The sequence below is a fragment of the Ahaetulla prasina genome, chromosome 1, assembly GCF_028640845.1.
Source record: "Ahaetulla prasina isolate Xishuangbanna chromosome 1, ASM2864084v1, whole genome shotgun sequence".
NCBI lineage: Eukaryota > Metazoa > Chordata > Lepidosauria > Squamata > Colubridae > Ahaetulla > Ahaetulla prasina.
This window is the reverse complement of record NC_080539.1, coordinates 149,403,922-149,428,289: the sequence shown is the minus strand read 5'-3', so window position 1 is coordinate 149,428,289 and position 24,368 is coordinate 149,403,922. Positions and strand designations below refer to the sequence as shown.

Below are 24,368 nucleotides of genomic sequence, written 5' to 3'. Positions count from 1 at the left end.
TCCAGGCTGTCTCTATACATGTTCTTTGCATTAACCTGGAAAAAGACAGGGCAGTTTTAATTATACAGAAAGGAGCCTTTGCGTGCTTCTCTTTCAAAAGGTTCCCATAGATCTTATACCTGACAACATTTTGGAGAAAGTCTATCTGGGTGACACTGATCTGATGGCACATCGTAATCATCCCAGATTTCAGCCAGTTTGCTTCCTATGATGATTATGATAAAACATCCAGTTTTCCCAATAATTTTGAAGCTTCATCAGTGGATAAAAACCATTAGTGTAGTTTTGTAGTGATCTCTGCTATCATTCCGCCTCCACTGCTGGAGAATATTTTGGTCATTTAACATCCCTCCAATGATCAAGGCTTCGGTCAAGAACAAGAAAGGCGACCAGAGCGCGCAAGTAACCCATGTTGCCAGTTTCACGCTATTAATTGTGGGGTGGTGTTTGTAACCGTATCACTGGTTTTTGCACCTTTGCTGCTGCCACTACCTTTGCTGGCTGTCTTGCATTTACAAACCATGTTGCCGGTTTGGCGCTAATTTGCGGCCTGGACTGCGCAGCGAGTACCCCTGATTTATTGCTCAGTAATAAAGCAATCCCTTTTAGGGTATTCTTCTACAGTCGGTGTCATTCACGAGGCAAATAATACTAGCAGTTGCAGCATAAAATGGCGGACTGCAGGGGCTCTAATAGCAGTAATTGTGCTGGATCTTCCCCCAGACATCAAATGGCTGAGTGTTCTGAGCCTAAAAAGGCTGAATCAGTACCTAAAGGGCCTTCTACTAGATCTAAGGCCAAACACTCCAAATTAACTTCTTCAGCATCTGACAAAGACGCCAAGAGAAGGCAGAAAGCCCTGGAAAAGCATTTTGCAAAGGCCCAAAAATGGGCAGAGGCAGTGAAAGCCCCAGAGATTTTTGGTAGCGCTAGTGGGCTTGTATCCCCTTAGGGACAGAATTAATACCTTGTGTGTCAAATGAGCAAGAAGTAAAAATGTGGCTAAGGAATCTATGGCCGTCAAAATGCAAATCGCATCAGACTCAGCTAGGATGTTAGAAGTTGTACATCAGCATCAGCATTCCTGATTTTCTGAAAATTACATTCTAGGGCAGCGGTCTCCAACCTTTCTGGACTGGAAGGGAAGGAGGAATGGTTCTGTGGGAGCGGCAGATAAGCATGCATGCAGACCACAGCTCCATTTGCACGAATGGCGGGCATGCACACCTGCTGCACAGATGTAGCTGTGCCCGTGTCGTGTCCCACTCCGACGAACGAGTCAAGGAAGAAACTTGGCAATGAACCCTTTGAAGCTTGCCAAGTTCCTTCGAGGTTTATCAGGGCAGGCAGGAGTCCAAGTTGTGACTTCAGCGATAGAGTCCGATATCAGCAAACTAGATAAGACTTCGTGTGACTCAAGGTTGGAATGCCAAAAGCAGGTCCTTTATATAGCCTGTGGGGTGTGGCTCCATGACTCAGCATTTATCCAGGCCTGCCCCGCCCTTCCTTCTGCTGGCGTCGCCTCTCAGATCTCCGGAAGCGAGGGTCCTCCCACTTGAATTGTTTTCAGCTGGATCTGCTGTCAGCGTCTGGGAAAGGGAGGGGTCAGAGGGAGTAGGCCCGGTTAATTCCACCATCTGGCTGGCTTCCTGCTCTGAAGGCTGAGCCAAAGGAACACACACTGTATGAGTGAGGTTTATTGGGCTTGTCCTTTCACTCCTTGAATCCTCTCCGGGCATGGGGCCAGGGCCGGGGGCTGGAGTCATGACTGACCGTTCATCTTCATTATCAGACTCCGAGTCTGAAAAAAGGCCCGGTTGGAGACGGGAGGGGCCCGGCTGAGGAGAGGAGGGAGGACAAGTCACAACAGCCCGTCTGTTTGCTCGTCCACCTCTTTCGCGGCCCAGTTCTGAATGCTGAAGACTTTTTTATTCCATTGAGCAGGGCTAGCCTAAAAATGTAGTTGTAATGGGGTTTTAGTTTTATTGTTATTGTTAGTTTTTAGTATTTTGGCCATAAATTATATTAATTTTATATTGTTTTTAACTTGTATTATATTGTGTTTTTAAACTGGCTGTTAACCGCCCTGAGTCCTTCGGGAGAAGGGCGGTATACAAATTCGACTATAAATAAAATAAATAAATAAAAAATAAAATGGCTGTAGCAGGAGTGAAATCCAGCAGGTTCTGACAGGGTCTGGAGAACCGGTAGCGGAAATTTTGAGTAGTTCAGAGAACCAGTAGCGGAAATTTTGAGTACTTCGGAGAACCGGCAAATACCACCTCTGGCTGGCCCCAGAATAGGCTGGGAATGAAAATTTTGCAATATCCTTCCCCCAGGAGTGGGGAGGGAATGGAGATTTTGCAGTATCCTTCTCCTGCCACACCCACCAAGCCAGACCACGCCCACCAAGCCACGCCCACAGAACCGATAGTAAAAAAAAAATAGATTTCATCACTGGGCTGCAGCCTGGTAATGGGCCACGGCCTGGGGGTTGGGGACCCTTCTTTTAAGGAATTGCACAGTGATTATGGAAAGAGTTTATAGAATATTCGTACCAAAATGCAAGATTATATGAACCTACAGAGATTACTTCAAAGCACTTCATATCCATTAAAAGCAGTGCTATATAAATATTAAGAATGACACTGATGACAGATTCTACTATGTTTTTTATCAGGCAATGCCCCTTTCTAAAATTAGCTCTTATTTCTTGTGCCTCATTCATTAGTAAATGGAGTGGGACTTTTAAATCAGATACAGATTGCAAATATGGGGCAGGAAGAATGAAAAGCTGAAAAGGTAGTAAACACCGTGTATAAAGTCACCATTGCTTCTGAGCACCCTTCTATTCAAACAAGCAAAGTAGGCTTCATCCCGATTAATAAGAGTAATAAATCCTTCTGTTTTGTCTGTGGCAAGAAGGAAGCATCTGAGACTAGCAGCTTGCTCCTGTCATACAGGGAACATTAATGGGCACCAGCTGGGCTGTAGCTCGAGCTGCTACACAACTTTAACTTTGCACAGCAAGAGCTGCTGTGGCAATGGTGCAAAAGTACCTCCTGTACAGATTCAGAAGTACACTTCAATTGTGGTTCCCAGGGCAACCGAGTAATGGCAGCCAGCTGGCTTTGTACCACCTGAGTGCATCAAAGAGCAAGGCCTCAGCTCAGCCCATTCCAGCACGAAGCTCTGCAGATGCCAGTTTAGGTTGAGTTTAGCACACTCCAAAGTCATGGCTGATGCTGTCGTGTTCCCTTTCGTTCATCACCATGTAAGACTTTCTGCAAAAACAAAAACAAAAAAACAACCCCAAACAAACCAGGGTGACTTTTCTGTTTACGTGCAGATGGGAGCTCTGCTAGACTTGCCCTTCAATTTTTGCCTTCATTTCACATCTACCTCCTCCTGACTCTGGAGACCTGCATGTACAGCACTTGCATTTTCAATATAGCGTTTCTGCCATTGGTATTAAATATTTGAATGTTGTTTTATAACTTGTATAGTTAATGAAGGTATTAAAAAAGAGCCAGCTGTAATCTGCACAAGTGTAAATAATAGAAATAATTATGGGGATATTTCTTTAGTGTGCAGTGTAAATCACAGATATGTTTGCAATTTAGTTATGGCATGTTTATTATTAACTTGTGCTTAAACAATATGTCCTTTTTACCAAATAGGCAGCTGCTGATGTCTGATCCTGTTCAAAATTCTCAGCCTGGGATTGAGCTAAAGACAGCCAGTTGCTGGACAAGAAATAAAAAAATCTAATCTGTTTGTATTTCTGATCTCTGTTCATCACTTTCCCCTTCTTTGTAACTTGGAGCCTAGGGGACCTCTCTAAGCCATCTGTTCTCTATTTCTGTCCTCTAGATGTCACTCTATAAAATCAATTTTTTAAAATTATCTTCTACCCCCTACCATATTTTTAGATAGTAGAAAATTCTATTGGATCCTATTGGATGTATTGGATCCTATTGGGCTGGATGTTCAGGGTAGTTACTTATACTTGTTTTCTGTGAGGCAGCCAGCTACTCAAACATTGAATTTTTAGATGTCTGAATCATCTCATCATCATCTTGGATAAATGAGGGTCTGTTGTAGCAAAAGAATGGCATATGAACAGAAATGGGCAGATGGGAGGACAGTATAGAACAGGGGTATCAAACACACATCATCACGTTGTCATGTGACGTATCAAGACTTTTTCCCCCTTCGCTAAAACGGGGTTGGGCATGGCCAGTGTGTGACTCATCCGGCTCGTGGGGTACGAGTTTGACACCCCTGGTATAGAATTATGGAAGACAAGGGATCCACAGGAACCACCTTTATTTTTTCCTCCTCCAGAAACATATTGTGACCTAACACTGGCTTTATTTTATGGGTACAAACTCTTGAGAATCTCTTTAAGGAATATGCTTGGTACTTTCGTTATTTCTATTTATACGCCAGATAGGAATTTATTCATGTTTGGCTCTTTATTAATTTAGCCTTTTCCTCCTCTCCTCTCCCCTCCCTTCCCCTCCCCTCTCCTACCTTCCCCTTAATTAATCAATCTGGTGAATAACTTAAACTGTATCAATGCTAACCAGTTAGGAGCATAAATATTAACAGGTTGGTGAAGTAAGGGGATAATTTCTTGGGGGGGGGGAGAAATGCTTTAAGTACATTGAATGGATTTGGGAGGGCAATTTTTAAAATACGCAGTCCTGATTTGATTAAGGCTTTACAGACTTTAATTGGGTTGATAGCTGATTGGTAACTAGTGTAGCATTTATCTACACTGGTGTTAGGTGATCCCATTTGGTGGTCCCGTTTAATTGGGCAGCTGCCTTTTGCAAGAGAGAGAAGTTCCAGCAGGTGCTCAAGGGTAGTCCCAGGCAACCCCTTGAGCCATTGCAGAGGTCCAATCCAAATATTATTAGGGAATGGGTCACTGAAGCTAGAATAGACTAAAGTTATAGCTGAAGCTGGATATAGGCCAGATACACACACACACACACACACACACACACACACACACACACACACACTGTCTCCTGTATTTTGGGTGTAAAGATGAGAACGTATCACAGCCTCTCACAAGTAAAGGAGGACTGTTTGATAGACTCTAAGTTTGCAAGGTGTGAAACCTGATACCTTCCTACTCAACAGATTGTCTCATGCTTGTAAATATATACAATCTTGATATAATTAGCAGTCATTGTACTATGAAAGTGAGAGATCTGTCTAGCCAGTCTCCAATTAATTTTCTTTAGCGGGGCACTCTTCCATATCCAGAAACCCAAGTTAGCCTTTCTTCTAGTCGCAATAGATAGGAAGGCCTTTGTTCAGCTCTCTTGTGTTACGCTATGTCTTAATCCGCAGATATTGACCAGTACCACAGTACAGTATACTGTAAATCTCTTCTTAGAAGGGCAAGAATCTTTCTGGTTACTCAAATCTACTTGCAAATCTTACCACTAACTTTATAATTAATATCTTTTGAGATAATTAATATCTCAAAAGCAGAGATATTGTTCAGAGATATTGATAATATTCTCCCTGGGACATATCGGGGAAGAATGAGAGAGACACAATGAAGATGGAGATAGAAGGAAAGGAAAGGAAAGGAAAGGAGTGTGAGAGAAAGACAAGGAACAGGAGATGAAGGAAGGAAGGTGAGTGAGTGAATGAGAGAAAGAAAAGAAAGTGAGACAGAGGGAAAGGAAGAAAGAAAAGAGAAAAGGAAGGAAGGGATGGAAGGAAGGAACTATTAGGAGCCTCTAACACTTTTTTCCCCAGGAACTTCATAATCACAGAAGTATCCTGTTTCCCTGAAAATAAGACATCCCCTGATAACAAGCCCAATCGGGATTTTTAGCTCATGTGCTAAAATAAGCCCCCACAAAAAATAAGCCTGCCCAAAAAATAAGACCTCCCCGAAAATATTTAACCGCATGCGCAGCCTGTCCCCACCATTTCCTCTGCTTAGGGTTAGGGAGACAGAGCTGGAAATCTGGTAAGACAGCAAGAGGAGCCTGTCTTGTTCCATGCACTCCAAAATAATAAGACCACCCCGAAAATAAGGCCGAGTGCTTATTTCGGGGTTCAAAAGATATAAGACAGGGTCTTATTTTCGTATGTATGTGCAGTATGTAAAGAGCATTCTTCAGGGAATATAGGTAGCTTGTCTTCTGCTAAACTGCCATGTCTTCTGCTAAGGTTAAGCAATGGTTTATCTCCTGTTCCCCTTCCCCCCCCCCCCCCCATAAATAGGCAAGTCATCCATGCCAGTCATTTTTGTAAATGCATCGACTTCAGGCTCCCTAAATTTCAAATCTTCCTGAGCTGAAAAAGTGCTCGGAATATAAGATGTTTCTACCATAAACTGCTGGATACTATGGACCAGGTCTCATTCTTGAGTTAAATAATATAGGGAAGCTGCTATGAAAAAAAACACATTAATTTTGTCTGAATGGGTAAATAAATTGAGCTGCATTAATGATTTTTAGACATTTAACTATATTTATATGTAGAGCATAAGAATGATATATGTTTTCCATCCCCTTCCTCTACTTTTCTCCATGCTTTTATTTCCTATCTTGTAGAGAACCATGACTTGACTGCCATCTGACTTTTCCCCCCTAAATTCATTTAATTAAAAGAACACAATGGGAATCTTCCAGAAGGGTAACCATATTGAAATGCCAGCTTCCAGCATTGACATTTCAAGTAATATCTCTGGGGGCCACGTATTCTTCAGGGCATTCTGAAAAACAAACAAAAAAGAAAAAAAACCCAAAATAGTGTGTTCCTGCAGCTCAGTGATTTGTTTGGAAGAGTGCCCAGAAAATAAAAGTAAAAATTACGTAGGTTATTAAGAAACCTGGGGGTGGGGAGGAATGGGGTGCAGAAATCTGTGAAGAGGAGCCTCATCTATCTACCCTCTGATAAATGTATTTTATGACTGGCCATAAGTTAGCAATAGCCTTGAGTTTGGAAAGCTCAGGAGACTTCTATCTAGGATTTTTTTTAATGTTATCCGGAAGGAATTGAAATGGGGGTGGGAGGGAGAAGAGCAGAATATAAAAGTACTGAGCTAAAAATCGAGCTCTCTGCAGAAGACATGGTTCAGAAACTACCCATGCAAATTAAAGATGACCCAGGAAAGCCAGAGATGGAGACCTTAAAATTATGCCTGTGTTATTAAGCAGAAAAATGGTAATCTCAGCAAATCGCTGTACTCTCTCGCATTAATTGAAATAGCCGTACAGAAAGCAGCGTTGGGGAAAGTCCTTCCAGTGACTTGTATCGCCTGCTGTCACCTCGGCTATTTATGCAGCTTGCTGGCTTCGTAAGACTATCAGGGCTTTTTTTCTCTCTCCTATGTGCTCTATTGTTAGAATGAAGTTCTGTAGGATTTGTCAAATATTTTTACATGGCCGATGAGCAGTGCCTTGCTTAAGATTGCAAAAATGTTAGGGCTCTTTCTCCCCCTCCCTCCCTCTCTCTCCCTCTCCCTCCCTCTCTCTCTCTCTCTCTCTCTCTCTTCCAGAAACCCCCCCTCCCCTACCTCCCCCTACTGTGATCTGTTGACATTATCCTCTGTTCCTTAGCTTCAGACAGTAAAGTCATGACATGTGCGGCTGTTTGGAGGATGCCGAAGGAATTGGAATCAGGCAATCATGAATCCCCTGATGATTCATCAAGCAATGCTCAAATCCTGGAGCTACTCTGTCACCTTGACAACACAGCCCATGGCAATATGGCCGGGTAGGACTCTGCATATTTTATACTCCCAAGGAAAAAAGAATGAAGGGCAGACAGTTTCTATTAAATCTGAACTTTGTACATTGAAATATACCTACATGCCTTACGTTATGGTTTCTTTATTGTTATCTTAGGAATTAAAAGCAATAGTCCTTCAAATATTTAATATGCTGTTTAACTGTTTTTGGATAATTCACTAATACTGCAATACTGAATACTGCATTTCAACGTACATATTTTGTGTTACACATAAGTAATGTAATAACAGCTCCATGGCTGGATGGAATTTCACTTAGAAAAGTCTGAATCCATGTTCTGGTTGCTCCCCGCACTTGCGCTACCTTCTCCATCTCCACTCTTATTGGATAACTAGTGTTCCTTGAAATTCTTCATTTATTTTATGCTGTACTTTGTAACAAAATAAGGAAATAGTTTTCTATCAGTGACTCATAGTGATGCATAGCTGATGCTTATCAAGTAAGGGTTTTCCTATTTTTCTTCTGTTATCTAGTGAAATGGCTCTTCTTTGTGCTGCATGTATACCCATACAGATAAGGAAATCTTGAGGGGCCCCATATACTGGAGATGACTTAATTTCAGTCTCTCTGTATGTTCTGATCATCCAGTTGAGCAGTTGAATCCTAGATACGGATGGAAATATTTTACCTGACATAATATCCATTTTCCCATTTGATTTAGCTAGGCTCAATATTATTTAAATTCTTTACTACATATTGATTGACCTCTGTCCCTGCATTTTAAGAGAAAAATGTTTCCAGGGAATGCAGCAATTATTGAAATAAGTGGAACGATATGGTTTGATTCGTTTATAGGTTCATTCATTTAAACCTGTATCTGTACAAAAATATGTACCTTAAATTTCAATAATTTCAGCAGGGAATCTCATGGACCCCAAACACATGGGTCCAAATCCAATTTTTTTGGATGCCCATTTTCTGAGTCATGACAATCTACACTTGAGATATTTTTGTCAGCTTTTTGGATGCTGTACATTTTATGAAACAAAGTTATTTTGCATTACAACTCTCAACTTCCTGCTGAATAATCACGTACTCTTGGTTCCTCTTCTTGTGTTGGCGAAACACCTGCTGACATATTGGTCGTGTGGACCTAATGTTGACTGTATCCTGGTTTGTTTGTTTTCTGTCTATGCTAGGGCTTTCTGTTCCACACTAATCTCTCAGATCATGGGAAGCCGGTGTTAGCATTTTTAGCCGCTGGTAGCCACTCTGTACCTCTCTCTGCCATGGGTGTCTTTGGTAAATCACCCACTGAAGTAGCCTCAAGGGTAGGTCCTTCCAATCGGATTCTTCAGTGGGTCTCTACAGCCTTTTGATGAGCTACACATTCCCTACAAGAATTGTGCAAGGTCTTTTCAGTGGCCTCATCTAACGACAGGACTCTTCCTGGGTCTCACCTGCTGAATTGCTTCTGGCCTTCATGCTCTTTTGATAAGTTCTTCTACCACTGGACTGCCCTAGTTCTGCCGCTTCATCTCCATTTAGGTTATACTGGTCTTCCCACTGCTTTATCAGTACCTGCTACAGCTGCTATAGCTTCAGAAAGGCTTTAGCTGGCCAATCTTTCCCTCCTGGTCTTAGCTGCTTGGCTTCTAGCACTGCAGCTCAAAGAAAAACCCTTTCTGGCTCTCTTGATAAGAAACTTCCATGTGTCACTCCAGCCAGCTCCAAACTCCAAGAAATACTCCCCAGACCCTCTCTCACATCTCTCAGCTACACATCCCTCCTCCACACAGCTAGGCTATAAATTCTTGCTTTTATCTACATAGCTCCATCAGTGTACTAATTTAAAAGCAACAGGGAAGAGAGAAGCTGCGAGGCATTTCTTTCCGCTGCTGAGCCAGACCCTGCCTTTGACGGACAAGTACAGCAAGCATGCCATGTCAAAACTAGAATTATTTACTAGTTCAGATCCTAATAGGTACATGTCCCTACTGCACAGGTAGGCTACATTTATATGTAGGGGTAGGTGTGTGTATATCTGTGTATGGGTACGCAGAGCCATACACAATTTTTTAAGGTTTGAGCATTTATATTCAAATAAAACAAATGCTGTGAGAATCAAAAAAGTGTCCTTATTATATTGACGCGTTGGAAACAACATTTAGCAATAGGCAATAAAATAATATGCATTTGGACTTTTTTTATATAAAAGGGACCTGAAAAGCAAATGTCATTCCACTTTGGAAAATATTGGCCCTGGAAGTATTTTCAATGCATTCCTTAATGTATTTGGGCAGAGGAGGTAGCACCCAAAGATCCTTTAAAAATTAAGGTGCTGATGAGGATCTTCAGGATACTACATTTGTATTTATTATAAGAGCCGTGGTGGTACAGTGGTTAGAATGCAGTATTTCAGGCTAACTCTGAAATTCCACTGCCAAGAATTCAATCCTGACCGGCTTAAGGTTGACTTAACCTTCCATCCTTCCAAGGTCGGTTAAATGAGGACTCAAATTGTTGGGGGGCAATATGCTGACTCTGTAAACCATTTAGAAAGGGCTATAAAGCTTTTATTGCTATTGTTTATTATACCTATAGGTCCCTGGATAGCTTATAAGTTAAAGACATACATTTAGAATTAAGATCAAAGCATCTCTGAGTCTAGGAGTGTTTTTCAGCACTAAATTTCAGTCCTCTTTCTTTCCACTTTTGAGTTTATGCATAAATTATCTGTATTAAAAGATCTTGAATATCTTGTGTTCAGGGATTATGAATAGAAAAAAATGTTGCCTGTTCTTTCTAATGTTTCCTTACTCCATCATTTTTTGTAAGTGTTAGATAATCCAACAAGATTTGTTTAGTAGTCTACTGAAGAATGGTTATATTCTACCCATCCAGTTAGCAGTAAAGTGGCATGTCACCGTTTATTTAATTAACTTAAACTCTTGAATTGGGAGAAGCAGCTAGATTTCTTTCCTGATTAATTCATAAGCAGGTTTCCTTGCCTGCATAATAGCAACCAGGTCCTGCCAGTTCTTTTGAGAACTCTTAAAAGGAAAGAAGGAGTCTTCCTCATAACGATATCCATAACTCTGGTTAAATGACATTTAATGCCATAGAATACTTTTGCTAAGTATGTAACCAAAACTGCAAAAGAGGTCACTGATAGAAGGCTCAGGAAAATCCCATGGCTCAGTGAAGTACAAAATAACTTTAGAAATAAGTATTTTCAGGAGTCATGACAGGGGAACAGAGGGTGAGTGGAAATCAAAGGAAATAGAAGAGGTATTTTTGTGGGGGGAGGATCGTACAGTAGTTGGTTGTGACCCTTAACAGGAGTATTTCACACTGTAGGCCCTATTTATAATTGTACAATATTTGATTTTTCTAAACAAATGGAATGATTTGGACCTAAAAATTGTGGATGGTACAGTGTTTATAACAAAACTCTTGTGGAAGGAATTGGCCTATCATATTTTGAGAGTTGTTTGGGCGACGTTGGTTGGTCAGTTGAAGAAACTTTGAATTCAAACTAATTCATAGTTTTTAAAAAAATATTTTCTAATAACCATTTGGCAAACTAGATAGATACAAAATTTAACTGGATCATATATGACTCTGAAACCTGTTTAGAATAAGTCTGGTTCCATCAAGGGGTTGCCATTCAGCACCCTGAAGAAATTAAAAAACATCCTATGAGATGTTACTAATTTTGTCCTCTCTTAACATTGTGATTGCATTTTGAAGATTTTATTTTGACTTGGTGAATGCGATTGTCAGCAGGCATGATTTGACTCAAGGATGCATGCAACTCAGCTCTAAGACAGGTAATCAAATGGTCTAGTGAATATGGTAGCTTAGTGAATATGGCCTATATTTGAGCTAATTATAAGAGTTGTAAATACAAACAAAGCCAATGCTTTGTCGTTGTACTAGTTGTGTTTGAACATTGCCGGTTCTCTGGCTGACAGAAACATGCTACTTTGTTTGCTTTATTTTTTTCTGACAACCCATTGCAGTTTTTAGTTCTTCCAATATGGCTGGCATCTTCTGGTTGTTTAACTTGAGTCTAAAACACTTCAGCCCCTCTAGTGTTAGTGAGGGGAGCAATCTCTGACAATGCCATGTTTAAAAAATTATTTTATCTTCAGACTTGTATAAGTTGTTGGTCTTGGATTAATATAACATCATTATCCTTGTATTTCTTTCTTTTTTCCATTCTTCATTTTATTCTCTACTAGGCCTCTTCCTTTCTTTTGAAGTGAATGCTTCCTTCTTTCAGATCCTTTCCATCTTTTTTATCTTCTGACTTTTTCCCTCTCTTGTCCCTATTTTACAGACATAAAAAAAGTCCCTGCTTATCTGATGTCCAAAACATAGCAGTCGCATGATATATTTCTGTGAACATGGGAGAAATAAGCAGTCTTGGTGACTCTCTTGCTTTCAAACTTAATGCCACAGTCAAGTAGAAATCCATTTTACCTCATTAGAGACATGAGAAGAAGAAGAATGTCCTGCATTGATAGGGCTGGGCCAGAACCTCAATTCAGAAGAACTTCAAGAGAAACACAAAGGCTGTGAATTATATATTTTATCTGGGAATATAGGGTTTTTTCCCAAAGCACTAAAAAACTATTATGGGCAAACTGGTCATTCAGAACTATACATTCATCAAACGCTGTCTTAGAAACTGAAGTCTTTCACATTGAAGGCTGAAAATTAAGATTCTCTGATCTTATTAGATTATTTGGTTTCCTCTCGAGCAGAAAATACTCAGCTACGCTTCTAGTGTTTCATTTTTCTATATGTGTCCATAGGGGCATATAATTATAAAATACTTTTCGAACAAGCTGCTCTAGTTTTACTAACAAGTAAGGTCCACTATGGTTTATACTGCAGTGTATTTAGATAAGCTATATATTTATCCAAATACACATCCACACCTACTTTTTAAAAAGTTTATTCCTGAAAAATATATACATGCATACACATGCCACGCTAGCTAGCCAGCCAGCCAGCCAAAATGCTGTTTATAGCTTAAATAATAAGAATTTACATACTAGCTTTCACTGGTGTCAGAACTAAGGAGAAAGTTAAAATAGTTTGCATGCATTTATAAATGAATCATTCACTAAGTAAATGTATAAGTAAAATTTTATTTATTTATTTATTTATTTATTCATACTTTTATACCGCCCTATCTCCCTAGGGACTCAGGGCGGTGTACAGCCATATAAAAAACACATAAATATACAAAGTAAAACATTCATCTAAAAAACTTATTATATAGGCCAAAATTTAAAATAGACATATAAACAATAAAACCCAATTTAAAACCAAATCTAAAATTTAGACATTTAAAATTTTAAAAAATCTAGTCCAGTCCTGCGCAAATGAATAGATGTGTCTTGAGCTCTCGGCGGAAGGTCCGAAGGTCAGGAAGTTGGCGAAGTCCTGGGGGAAGCTCGTTCCAGAGGGTGGGAGCCCCCACAGAGAAGGCCCTTCCCCTGGGCGTCGCCAGTCGGCACTGCCTGGCCGACGGCACCCTGAGGAGTCCCTCCCTGTGAGAGCGCACGGGCCGGTGGGAGGCATTCGGTGGCAGTAGACGGTCCCGTAAGTACCGTCTTGGGGAAAATGGGGAAGACCCATGCTATTTACATATCTTTTCTAAGACCATAATGTACAGAAGGATTAATACATTTCTAATGTACAATGTATGCTGAATAAATGGGTCACTGTTGGGTTTGAGAAGGGAGGAGGGAGGAGGCAGGTCATTGGTGACAACAGCTCTTTATTTTATTGTGTGAACACAGTGACTGAAACAGGGGAACAGTCCTCCTTATATACTATTCAGGCTGAGGCACCAGCCAATCACCAACATGCATTTTCCCTCCAAAAATTCCCTCCAAAATTCAAATACATAACAGTCACTTTCCCAATGCCTTCACATATTGCACTAAACTTCACATTGCTTGACCATAGTCTATTGAAAAAGCTGTAAATAGACTCTTATAAATTTATTCTTTCAAATATTGCTTTCCTTTCAGAATAACGGAGCTCAATCCAAAATTGAAAAGACCATAAACTTTTTCCTTTTTTTACTTTTTATGCCAGTTTCTTGCCATTCGGACTCTTATAAAAAGAAAATGAGACTCATGTAAAAATAAAATCCAAAGTGGCACTAAAAATCTGGAAGCTGTAACTTCTTCCCAATATTTGTGGAAAGGCCACATATTTTTAATATTAATCACAATATTAATTTAGTACATCTAAAAGTTTTGCAAATCCTCATTTTAAGATCAAGGAACTTGGTGAAAATTACAATAAAATTCTCAGGCGATCCTTTAGAAGTTGCTACCAGCCTACCATCCTCATCTCCAGGCAAGGCCAACTGGAACTGCTGGCAGCCATAATTCAGCAATATCTGGCAATCCTGAGAGTCTACCTCTGATGTAATCTAAACAAAACATAGAATAAATAACCTGGCAACAGAGTTTCCTTCCTTGTAAACAAAATTCTAGCTTGCCATGCTGCACATCATAGTATATATTACCAGATTTTCAGTTTTTTTTGTTATGCTTTCATATGACATAAGAGCACTCGAGCTGCAATGCAGATGCCAAAAAAACAGTGGCCTTCATTTTCACAAAATCCTAAAAAAAAAAAAAATCATATGTGAAAAAGAATGATTCAATAAAATAAGTTATCAGGGAAAGAAATTATAAGTTTGCAAGGACAGATAGAGTACCCTCAGATCTTTCTAATCAGGTGTGTTGCTTGAATTATATTGATTTATCATTAGTATTTTCTATCAGATCGAAGCACATTCCCCTGAAAACCCTGTGAATATTTTAAAATTGGAATCATTTTCATTTTTAAATTTTTTTAAAAGTGGTGTCCATTTATCCTAATCGGAATAAAAGTCAGTAGAATTTGCCTTGGAAAATGCCTTTGGAAAATGCTTTCTAACATTAAGTGGAACATAGAGAAAAATCCATGGTAGTTGGTTTTAATTTGCAAATAATACTTGGCTGAACTTTTTGTTTAGATGTTCCCAGATGTTCCCAGATTTTTCTGTTTTTCTTTCACTCCAGTGATGAGTCCAGATCAATTATGACTTCAATTCAAAATAAAAATATTTCTCTTCCCTTCATCCAACCTGATATTCTGTGTCTTTTCTTTCATCAAAACTTGTTAAACAGCTAACGAATGCTAATACAACAATGCTTAAAAGTTTTTGAACCCTTCTGAATGTTTAATATTTCTGCATAAATATGGCCTAAAATGTCCTCTGTTCTCCACACCTCAAACTATATAAAGAGAAACCAGTTAAACAAAAACATTAAATTTGTTCATTTATTTATTGAGAAAAATGATTCAAGCTACGTATTTTTGTGTGGGAAAAGTATGTGAATTTCTAAGGTTCTCAGTTGATTTGAAGGAGAAATTAGGGTCAGGTGTTTCAATCAATGGGATGATAATCAGATTTGAATGAGAGATATCCTGCTTAATTTCAGAAACAGAATTCTGGATATTCACAATCAAAGTCTGATCTTCACAACTAAGATATGTGGAAGGATTTCATGGCTAGAACATAGATTTCTCAAGATTTCTGAAAACAATTGTTGGTGCTAGAAAAGGTTACAAAACTTTTTCCAAAGGGTTTGGACTCCTCCACTATTAGGCAGATCAGATACAAATGGAAACAGTTCAATACCATTTTTATCCTCCCCAGACATGGTAGGCCAGTCAAGATCACATCAAGAGCAAGGCGTGTAATACTTTGAGAATTCTCAAAGAACCCCAGAGTAATATCTAAGGAACTAACATCTCTCTTGTATAGACAAATGTCAGTATTTGTGACACCAGGTGAACATTGAACAAAAATGTTAGGGTTTCAAGGAGAAAGCCACTATACCCCAAAAAAGAACATTGCTGCCTATCGGTTTGCAAAAAAACTACACGGATAAGCCAGAAGGTTATTCAAAAATTGTTTTATGGACAGATGAAATAGACGTTTTTGGCTTGAATGAAAAGTGTTGTGTTTGGTGAAAGTCAGACAGTGCTTTCTAGAATGAGAATGTTATGCCATCTGTGAAACATGGGGGAGTATCATAGTTTGAGCCTGCTTTGCTGCCTCTGGACTAGGATGGCTTGTCATTTTTGATGGAATTCTGCAGCAAATTCTGCAGGAAAATATCAGGGTATTTATTCATAAACTGAAGCTCCAGAGAAAGTGTGTTGTGCAATAAGTCAGCGACCCAAAATAGACAAGTAATAGGACCAAAGAATGGTTGAAACTGAAGAAAGCTAACATTTTGGAATGGCCAACTCAGAGTCTTGACCTTAATCCTGTAGAAATGTTGTGGAAGAACATGGAGCAGACAGTTCCCGGTTGTTGGTAAGGAAGCTAAGGGGAGGGAATGGGAAAATGGAATGTAGAGTGTGCATGCAGAGACCATGAGAGCTTGGAAGCCTTCAAGGTCACTGCTGCAGATGCTGGAGAAAAAGATGGACTTTTCCCATAACAAAGGAACGTTTCATAATTGAACAATGTGATCACCCAGAGGTGGAGAGAAGGAGAAGTTATTGTTTAACTGCGCAAGCATTTATGCAGGAAAACTAGAGCTGATTTTATTTCTTCAGGACTAATTGGATGGTGTATCCAATAAAATTTTGGGAATTCAATTCTCCCGAGAGAGTTTCTATGTTTTGGGTTTGCTAATTGGACTGTTGACAGGTTTTTTTTTTAGCACTAGCACATAAGCACTTAGACTTATATACCGCCTCATAGTGCTTTTATAGCTCTCTCTAAGCAGTTTACAGAGTCAGCATATTGTCCCCAACAATCGGGGTCCTCATTTTACTGAACTCAGAAGGATGGAAGGCTGAGTCAGCCTTGAGCCGATCAGGATCAAACTCCTGGCGGTGGACAGATTTTGCCTGCAATACTGCATTCTAGCAACTATGCAACCATGGCTCTTTATCTAGTTTTACGGTTTGTGTAAGAAAAAGGTCATGTTTTTAGGTCATAGTTATGCAGAAATTTTGAACATTCAAAAGGGTTCACAATTTTTAAAGTATCTTTCCAAATGGAGATTCTCCAAACTCTTGTCTTCCTTAGAATTAAGGATGACCCTTTAAAACAGATGTTTGTTTACTTCAATCAGGAAGCATCTACTGAGACCTTGGGGCCACTTATAGGTCTCAGAAACCTTGAATATGTCTCCAATCACCTCTTCAAGACTTTCATTAAATTGGAATGCAATGTAAATTAAATCCAATTTAGCTTTTATGTTAGCTCCATCTAAATCAAATTAAATCAAAGCAAATCTTTATTACGGTCATAGACCAGCACAGCTCCATCTATCTTTTCACTTATAGTCCCCAGCCTACCATTCAAATATGACTTTTTGCCTAGAAAAAAAAATCCAGAAAAATCTGATCTAAATAGGCAGGAATTGTTTCCCCTTCCTGTTTAACATCTTTTCCTAATTTGGGTTTTGTTCCTTTGCTTACCTCACTGAGCCTTTTTCAAGAGACACCAGTGTAAGAATTTTGAATATAAATCAGAACTATGATAATCCAGGGTCTAACAATGGTCTCTTGACTGAACACCGGATACTATTAATGAATATGGCTATCAATTTTCTTCAAATGAAACCTAAACAATGGACCTCTATCATTAAGAAGGCTTTTCTCCTTCTCAGCATTTGGTGATTTGACATAGATGGAAATCAATTTCATTCAGTAGTTCAAGTCTTAAGTTAGTAGGGAAAATAAGATATTAAGAATAAAAATAAACTTTGAGATGACTGGCTTTTTTTTCCTTTTTTCTTTTTGCAAAGCCACAATGGTTAGAATGAATCAGGTCCTCTTTTTGTTCTGAGTGAATTTAGTCTCTTCTGAATCTGTTGCATAAATTTATTGCTTTGACATTAAAGTGGAGTGAGGTGGAGAAATGTATAAATATTACCTTTAGTTACACGGAATATAAGTGTAATTTAAAGGTGTTCATTTCAGGTTCAACTTGGTGATAGCATAAACAAATAAATATTCTTTAAAGAACCTTTAAAATATTTTTCAACTTTATTTTGCTAACTTAAAATGTGACATCATATGCATGTTCTTGCTGTAGAGAATAATAACAAAAGAAAAGGATTACCTATTGTCTTCTTAGATTAAAGGGGTGCCAAAAGTAACATGGGAATATTTTGAATTTCTCTGAGTTACATTGCTGCATTTTGTACTTATAGGGTTGCATGGGAACCAATGGGAGATGGGAAAAAGCTGATTTCGCTGGCTGATAATCACCTCCTTCTATGGGATTTGCAAGAAAGTTCAACCAAGGCTGTGGTAAGGAGTGTATCCCATTGACATGGAGCATAATATTTGTCATTTTTGCCTATCTGAATGTGTTTGCTATTGAAATAGATTGCTAACATTTTTAGACATTATAAGCATTGCTGTGTGTTAGTTCGGGTCTGTCAGAAGAGTGATAAAACAGTTTCAAAAATTGGGAGAATCTGTTTTTATTGTTGAAAAACTGCACCTTGCTCCTAACAGCAGTAGAACAATCATAGATGCAAAGGTTTTCCTTGTGAGTGGAAGCCTGTCTGCCCATTTTCTACCCTGCTTGTTGGTCATCCAGAAAGCTTTCTTAGCTCCTTTCTACTGGTTGCCAGTATAACATGAGTTTCTTCCATCAGTTACTCCCTCTCTCCCTTGCCAACTGTTGGCCAATTCCCCTTCTAGAGTAAAATCTGCTTGCATGCAGTGATCAACATTCTTGTCTGATTGGAGTGTCAGGATGTTATAGACATGCTTGCGCTTCCTGTCCTTCCTCTCCATCCCTCGGGCTCCTTTGCCTTGCCTTGGTTTAAGGTTCTTTGAATGTTAATTAGGCTTTTGCTGTGCAAGGCAGGTTCTTTTGCTCATAATCTCAAAGTTACCATATTTCTCCTTAATTCCAATCTGTATCAAATATCAGTATTACCTTTGGGATGTTCACCATCCTGTCATAAGTCATAGCGCTTAATGGAAAGAGAATTTTTCGTTGAACCTCAAGCTCTTTGGCTTTAACAGGTACTCCGCTTGAATTCAGTAACAGAAATTGATCACTGGCACATGCTTTCATTAGCTGTGCAGTTCCTCCAAATTAAAAGCTTCAAATTAACTCGTTGTTCACTTCATTTACAGTTGCCCAGACAATTTCTCTGTAAGTGAAAGCTCAGTGTGTGGTATGCACTAAAGGGGGGGGAAAAGTAAAGTTAAAAAAAAGACTTGCTCCAGCTTTGGTGCCCTGGAACGCTGACTTCTGTGCTTAACTGATTATGCAAATTAAGATTATTTCCATACATTTGGCTGTTGTGCATAATTGATGGTTTGCTAATTACGAAGATGGATAATAAAGCCTGTAGATGTGCTTCTAAGTTTTGAGATTTTGAGATGCTCCACCTCTCTCCAGGTATGAAGCATCACCTAAGGGTTGTTCATTGACACAGACACAAACATTTTTAAAGGAAATTACAAAACTGTGACTGATGTGCAGGATGTGGAATAATAATTTGGATCCTAACATCCATGACCAAGATCCCCTCACACAATGAACTTTCGTGTTTCCACTGTGTCTCATTACAAATCTTTCATGAAGGTTAAGGATTCTTTATAGCAATTTGCAGCAGCAAGGGATGATGAAATGAGCAAAAGTGAAGAGGAGGAGGAAATCAGTGAAAAATTATATTTCTTTCCTTGTATGAAATGAAGAGATTCCTGATTCTATCCAGCAGTGTTCAGTCCAACACCAAATCTACGGTTTTCAGTGGAATGTCACTGTTCTTTATACATGTCAGGCATTACAAGCTAAATATTTAAATTTCAGTCACCTCAATATTTTGATTTTCAAAATAAGTTGATTGAATTTTGAATTGAATTTTTGCTTCATAGTATATGTAAGCTGTTAGGATCCACTGAGCAGTATTGTACCAGTCCAACTTTTGTTCTGTACTGTTGTAGATTTTTGTGTCTTGCAGAAGCTGGAGAACATCTTCCATTCCTATACCTCTCATTTTATGGTCATACTTCTGTCTTCTTTCTTTTTTTTTTTTCCAAAAAGTTTTACAAACATTTTTACCCATACTTCCACCCTCTACCCTCCAACCCTCACCCTATCCCCTCCCTCCACCCCCCTTCACCCAATCCCCCCATCCCCCTGGACTTCCCAGAGCAAAATACAGGATATGTCACCTAACAATCATAAACTAAAATAAGCAAACAATCCATAAACGTCCATCCCTCCCCTAGTACCTTAACTCCCCTTATCTATTAAAAAAAGAAAAGAAAAGAAAAGAGAACAAACTATTACAATTAGATTCTATCCATTCTTAGCTTTTCAGTCCTTCTTCTCCATTCCAATATTCTTCCGTAGACAGTCTTTTAAGTACACTAAAGTTTCTGCTTTCTCTTTTAAATTCATTAATTTTAGTGTCCAATCTTCAACGGTATACAATATTCCATCTTCCAATAGTTCAATAGCGAAAATCCAATTGCTGATATTAAAGTTAAAATCAATATACTCCCTATTTGAAGTAATATCTTGTATAGTCCACCAGATTTATAGATCCATCATACATAATAATAAATAATATTATTTTTATCCAATCCTTAATACTCCATTTCTTATTCTATTATTATCATTAGCTTATTTTTTATCCAAATTAATTTAAATTTTAACAAATCCACATATAATCAACTAGCATTACTACAATCACTCCAACATTTAATATATAAATTCAAACAATACCATTTACATTTAGTCCCACTTCTTCCCCATATATCCAACACTATAAATTACCAAATAATTTATAGCCATTTTCATACATTCCTTAATTAAGTCCATTTCTTGTTTGTTTTCTGTTTTTATCAAGACTCCCCCAAATCAAATAATTCAGTTGTTGACAATTCAACCATATATAAACAAATAACATCACTAGTCACATCTCCAACATTTAAATTATAAATTCAAACAGATACAAATAAATTTTACAAATTCCAAATAACTATTCTTACAAAGATATATAAGTTAACAAAAGTTAATTATAATTTAAGCTTTCCCATAAAGAGAAACTCTATTCACTTGAAATTGTTGTTTCTTTACTCCTTGTTCTTTACATTTAATAACCACTTGGCTCAATCTTTTCTCCTTTACATCCCCTACTTTTTCCACTGTTTCTTCTGCGTCAATTTTAATCCCAACTATTTGATATGGACTTCCAGCCTTTAATACATTAATATAAAAATCTCTTGCTTTAGATACTGTATTAAGACAATATCTTCTTCCTGTATAATTTACTGTTAAACCAGCTGGAACATCCCATCTGAACCATATCTGACGATTTCTAAGCTCATCCACCAAAAAAGCAAATTCCTTTCTACTTCTTAACATTTTAATAGGAATTTCTTTCAAAATTAATATCTCTTGTCCTAATATTTGGATTTTATTTTTATAAGATACTTGTAAAATTTCATTCCTCATCCTCCTGGTTTTAAAATAAATCACAATATCTCTTGATAGCTGTTTCTGTCTAGCAACCTTAGAATTAACACGATATATTTTTTCAATTTGAATTACAATATCTTCTGGTTGCTCTCCAATCACCTGTGCAAAAACCTCTGCAAAAATTTCTTTCAAATTCTCTTGCTTATTTTCTTTAAGTCCTCTAACTCTCAGAGCAAACTCCATTGATTTAAGTTGCAACACCACCAATTCATCATCTACCTTCTCCACCTTTGTCTGAACTTCCGCTATTTTATTTTCCAAATTCAAATTAACTTGACTGATTTCTTCTACTCTTTCATCCAACTGAATCACACATTCACACAGTCGTTTAAATGCAGCCAACACATCATTTCTTATATCCTCATTCTGATCTTTAATTTCCAGGATTTCCTCTTGAATCTGCTTAAATTTTTGATCTGTAACCGAAAATTGTGACTCCAAAGCTTCCTTTAAAAATCCCTTTAATTTTTTTTTCATATCTTCCTGTAGCTTATATATTTGAAATGACGAGACTCCTTCGTCCTTAACATTAAACTTTGTATCTTTAGGATCCATTTCTCAGTTTACTTTTATACTTTGCAACAATTTCAGTAAGTCTGTAATCTTTTCAAAAAAAAAGAGAGAGAGAGAAAATATCTTATTTCACTTCTTATAAAATCTTCATGTAAGTGTAAATTCCAACAGGTTTAAATGGAACTAAGAGCGCTAGCCTTGTTAATAAGAACTTCCTTAACTTTCGCTTTCACCATTTTCTTATTCTTCTTAAGTACTCGTCTCAAGTACTATTTAAAAATGGAGTTAAGGTCTGGTACTTGCATTTATCCACCTTCCTGACATTGCTCTGTCTGCGTTGCCATTTATCAGTTTAAATTATCATATTGATCGCAGAGATGGTTGCGGTGATTTGGTCAGCTAAAAAGCAGACTCGTCCCAGATCCGGAGCTCTCGGGCTTAAACAGGGAGCTCTCACCCTCAAGCCCCTAGAATCACTCCTGGGGCTTTCCGGGGAGCTCTACTTCCTCCCGTATGCTCACCTTTCCCTCTTTTTCCGAGGGAAAGGTTTCCGAGCCGTCAGACAGCTGATTTGCGCTGTCTAGATGGCTCTAATGTGATCTCAGGGCTGGCGGTCTAAAAAAACCATCTCCATCACCAACGGAGCCAACTGGTCTTCTTTCTTTATGGATATAAAATCCAATGTAGGTTTGAATATTTGTATGGTGATACGGATAGGGAGATAGAAGACCTTAGAGATTAGGAAATTGTTTTAATTTAAGGTGCCACAGTATTATTTCTGAGGGCATTATGGTTTGTGGTTAATGAACTATTTGGCCTTCCTTATTAACATTCATCTCTGTATTCCATCCCTTAGAAAAGTGTTAAGGGCTCTTTATTTGCATAATTTCCTTGATTCATTACTGCCATCATCCCACTACAATTCCATTGGCCACTGGAAAGTTTCTCATTTCTGTCTCCCACTCCTGTATTGCAGGCAGATCTATCTACTCCCACTTTAAGGGCATTTCTATATTGTCCTTGAACTTCTCTTTTTGTTTTGTTTTTGTTTCTTGCCTTAAAATAACATAGCATTTGTTCTGAAAAAAAAATCTAGTTTTAAAAAATAAATTATTGTTTATTTTTGGTATGGTAACATTGCCTGTGTTATAGTAGGCAATGATAAAATATCTAGTCCAAAGTACTCCAGACAGTGTTCGCTGTGTTCAAGTGTGATAGTCCTAAAGTATCACCTGTGATCATGGTCAGTGATCAAAATTCAGATACTTGGCAATATTTATGATGGTTGCAGCGTCCCGGGGTCGTGTGATTACCTTTTGCGACTTTCAGACAAGCAAAGTCAATGGGGAACCAGATTCACTTAATAACCGTGTTACTAACTAATTTCACAACTGCAGTGATTCACGTAACAACTGTAGCAAGAAAAGTCATAAAATGAGGCAAAACTCACTTAACAAATTTGTCATTTAGCAACAGAAATTTTGGGCTCAGTTGTGGTCGTAAGTCGAGGACTACTTGTACGGGATTCAACAATTCAAAGTGAAGCTATATAGACCTTCAATACATTCTGTGTATGCCCACATACTTGCATGCACATTATTCAAAATAATACTAAATATGAATATGAAATGGTGAGGAGTAGAAATGGAAAATTTTATTCAATGTTAAGAAGTACATTTAACAGGTAATTAGCACTGTGGCTTAGATTGCAGATGTTTCAAGCATTTTAAATATTGTAAAATCATATATAAATCAACTCTTGTATGGGTGTATAAGGACATTACCTGGAAGGCCAAATGCCCAGGTAAATCTGTTGGAAGATACAAGTATACAGATTTATAATTCTATATTCTCCTGTTCTGTAAAAAGAAAAAAAAAATTGGTGGTTTGGGTGCTGGCAAGCATTAGACAAAAAGTAATCCAATAATCAAGCTCACAGTGTCTGGCTCCATTGTAGATAACAGTTTCTACCTTCAACATTTTGTCTAATGAACATAATGAGCTAATTATATTTCATAATTCAGGTTTATCATTGGCATAAAAAAAATGCTGTGTTAAGGAAGCAGTTTGAGCTACACCCTGGGCATGTGTAATCTCTCACTTTGGAGGGAGAAAACACCGAAAAGTACTGAAAAGTTTTGTGTGGAAGATTTTTGACCCCACAAAACTGATCCCACATTTTTTCTGCTAAAAAATCATTTATGGACATCTCCTCTCTGCGCACTGATGGAATCCCAAATCTAATTCCCACAGTCTAATTAGGTTCTCCACTGAGAAGGACAAAAGGTTACTTCACATCTAATATTTGAATGGTTGATATTTAAAAAACAACAACAACAACAATATAACCAAAAGTTTGGGACCAAAGTTGTTGTGTTTAAAGCATAATTGTCAGACCTTTTTTCACTTCTTAGTCCTGTGGTACTTAACAAAAAGAAAAAGAAAGAAAGAAAAAGAAAACAGTATTTCTAGAAAGTCCTTTGGAGTTTGCATACAGGCGGGTAATTGTACCGAACAGGCAAAATGCAGGGCTTGCGTGAAGTTAGTGATGAATTTTAGAC

At 38.2% G+C, this 24,368-nt stretch overlaps 1 protein-coding gene across 4 annotated transcripts in view; it reads left to right on the top strand.

Annotated features, from left to right (window-relative positions):
• The window catches only part of EIPR1 (EARP complex and GARP complex interacting protein 1), a 66,601-nt gene that overhangs the window by 23,359 nt on the left and 18,874 nt on the right, over nt 1-24,368 (top strand). For 3 of the 4 annotated variants that reach the window (XM_058177861.1, XM_058177870.1, XM_058177877.1), the window contains 2 exons: nt 7,599-7,755; nt 17,993-18,092. In XM_058177861.1, the coding sequence (XP_058033844.1) occupies nt 7,599-7,755; nt 17,993-18,092 (257 nt within the window). Of the gene's footprint in view, nt 1-3,680; nt 3,775-7,598; nt 7,756-17,992; nt 18,093-24,368 lie in introns of those variants that run through there. The other variant, XM_058177886.1, reaches the window with a different exon arrangement.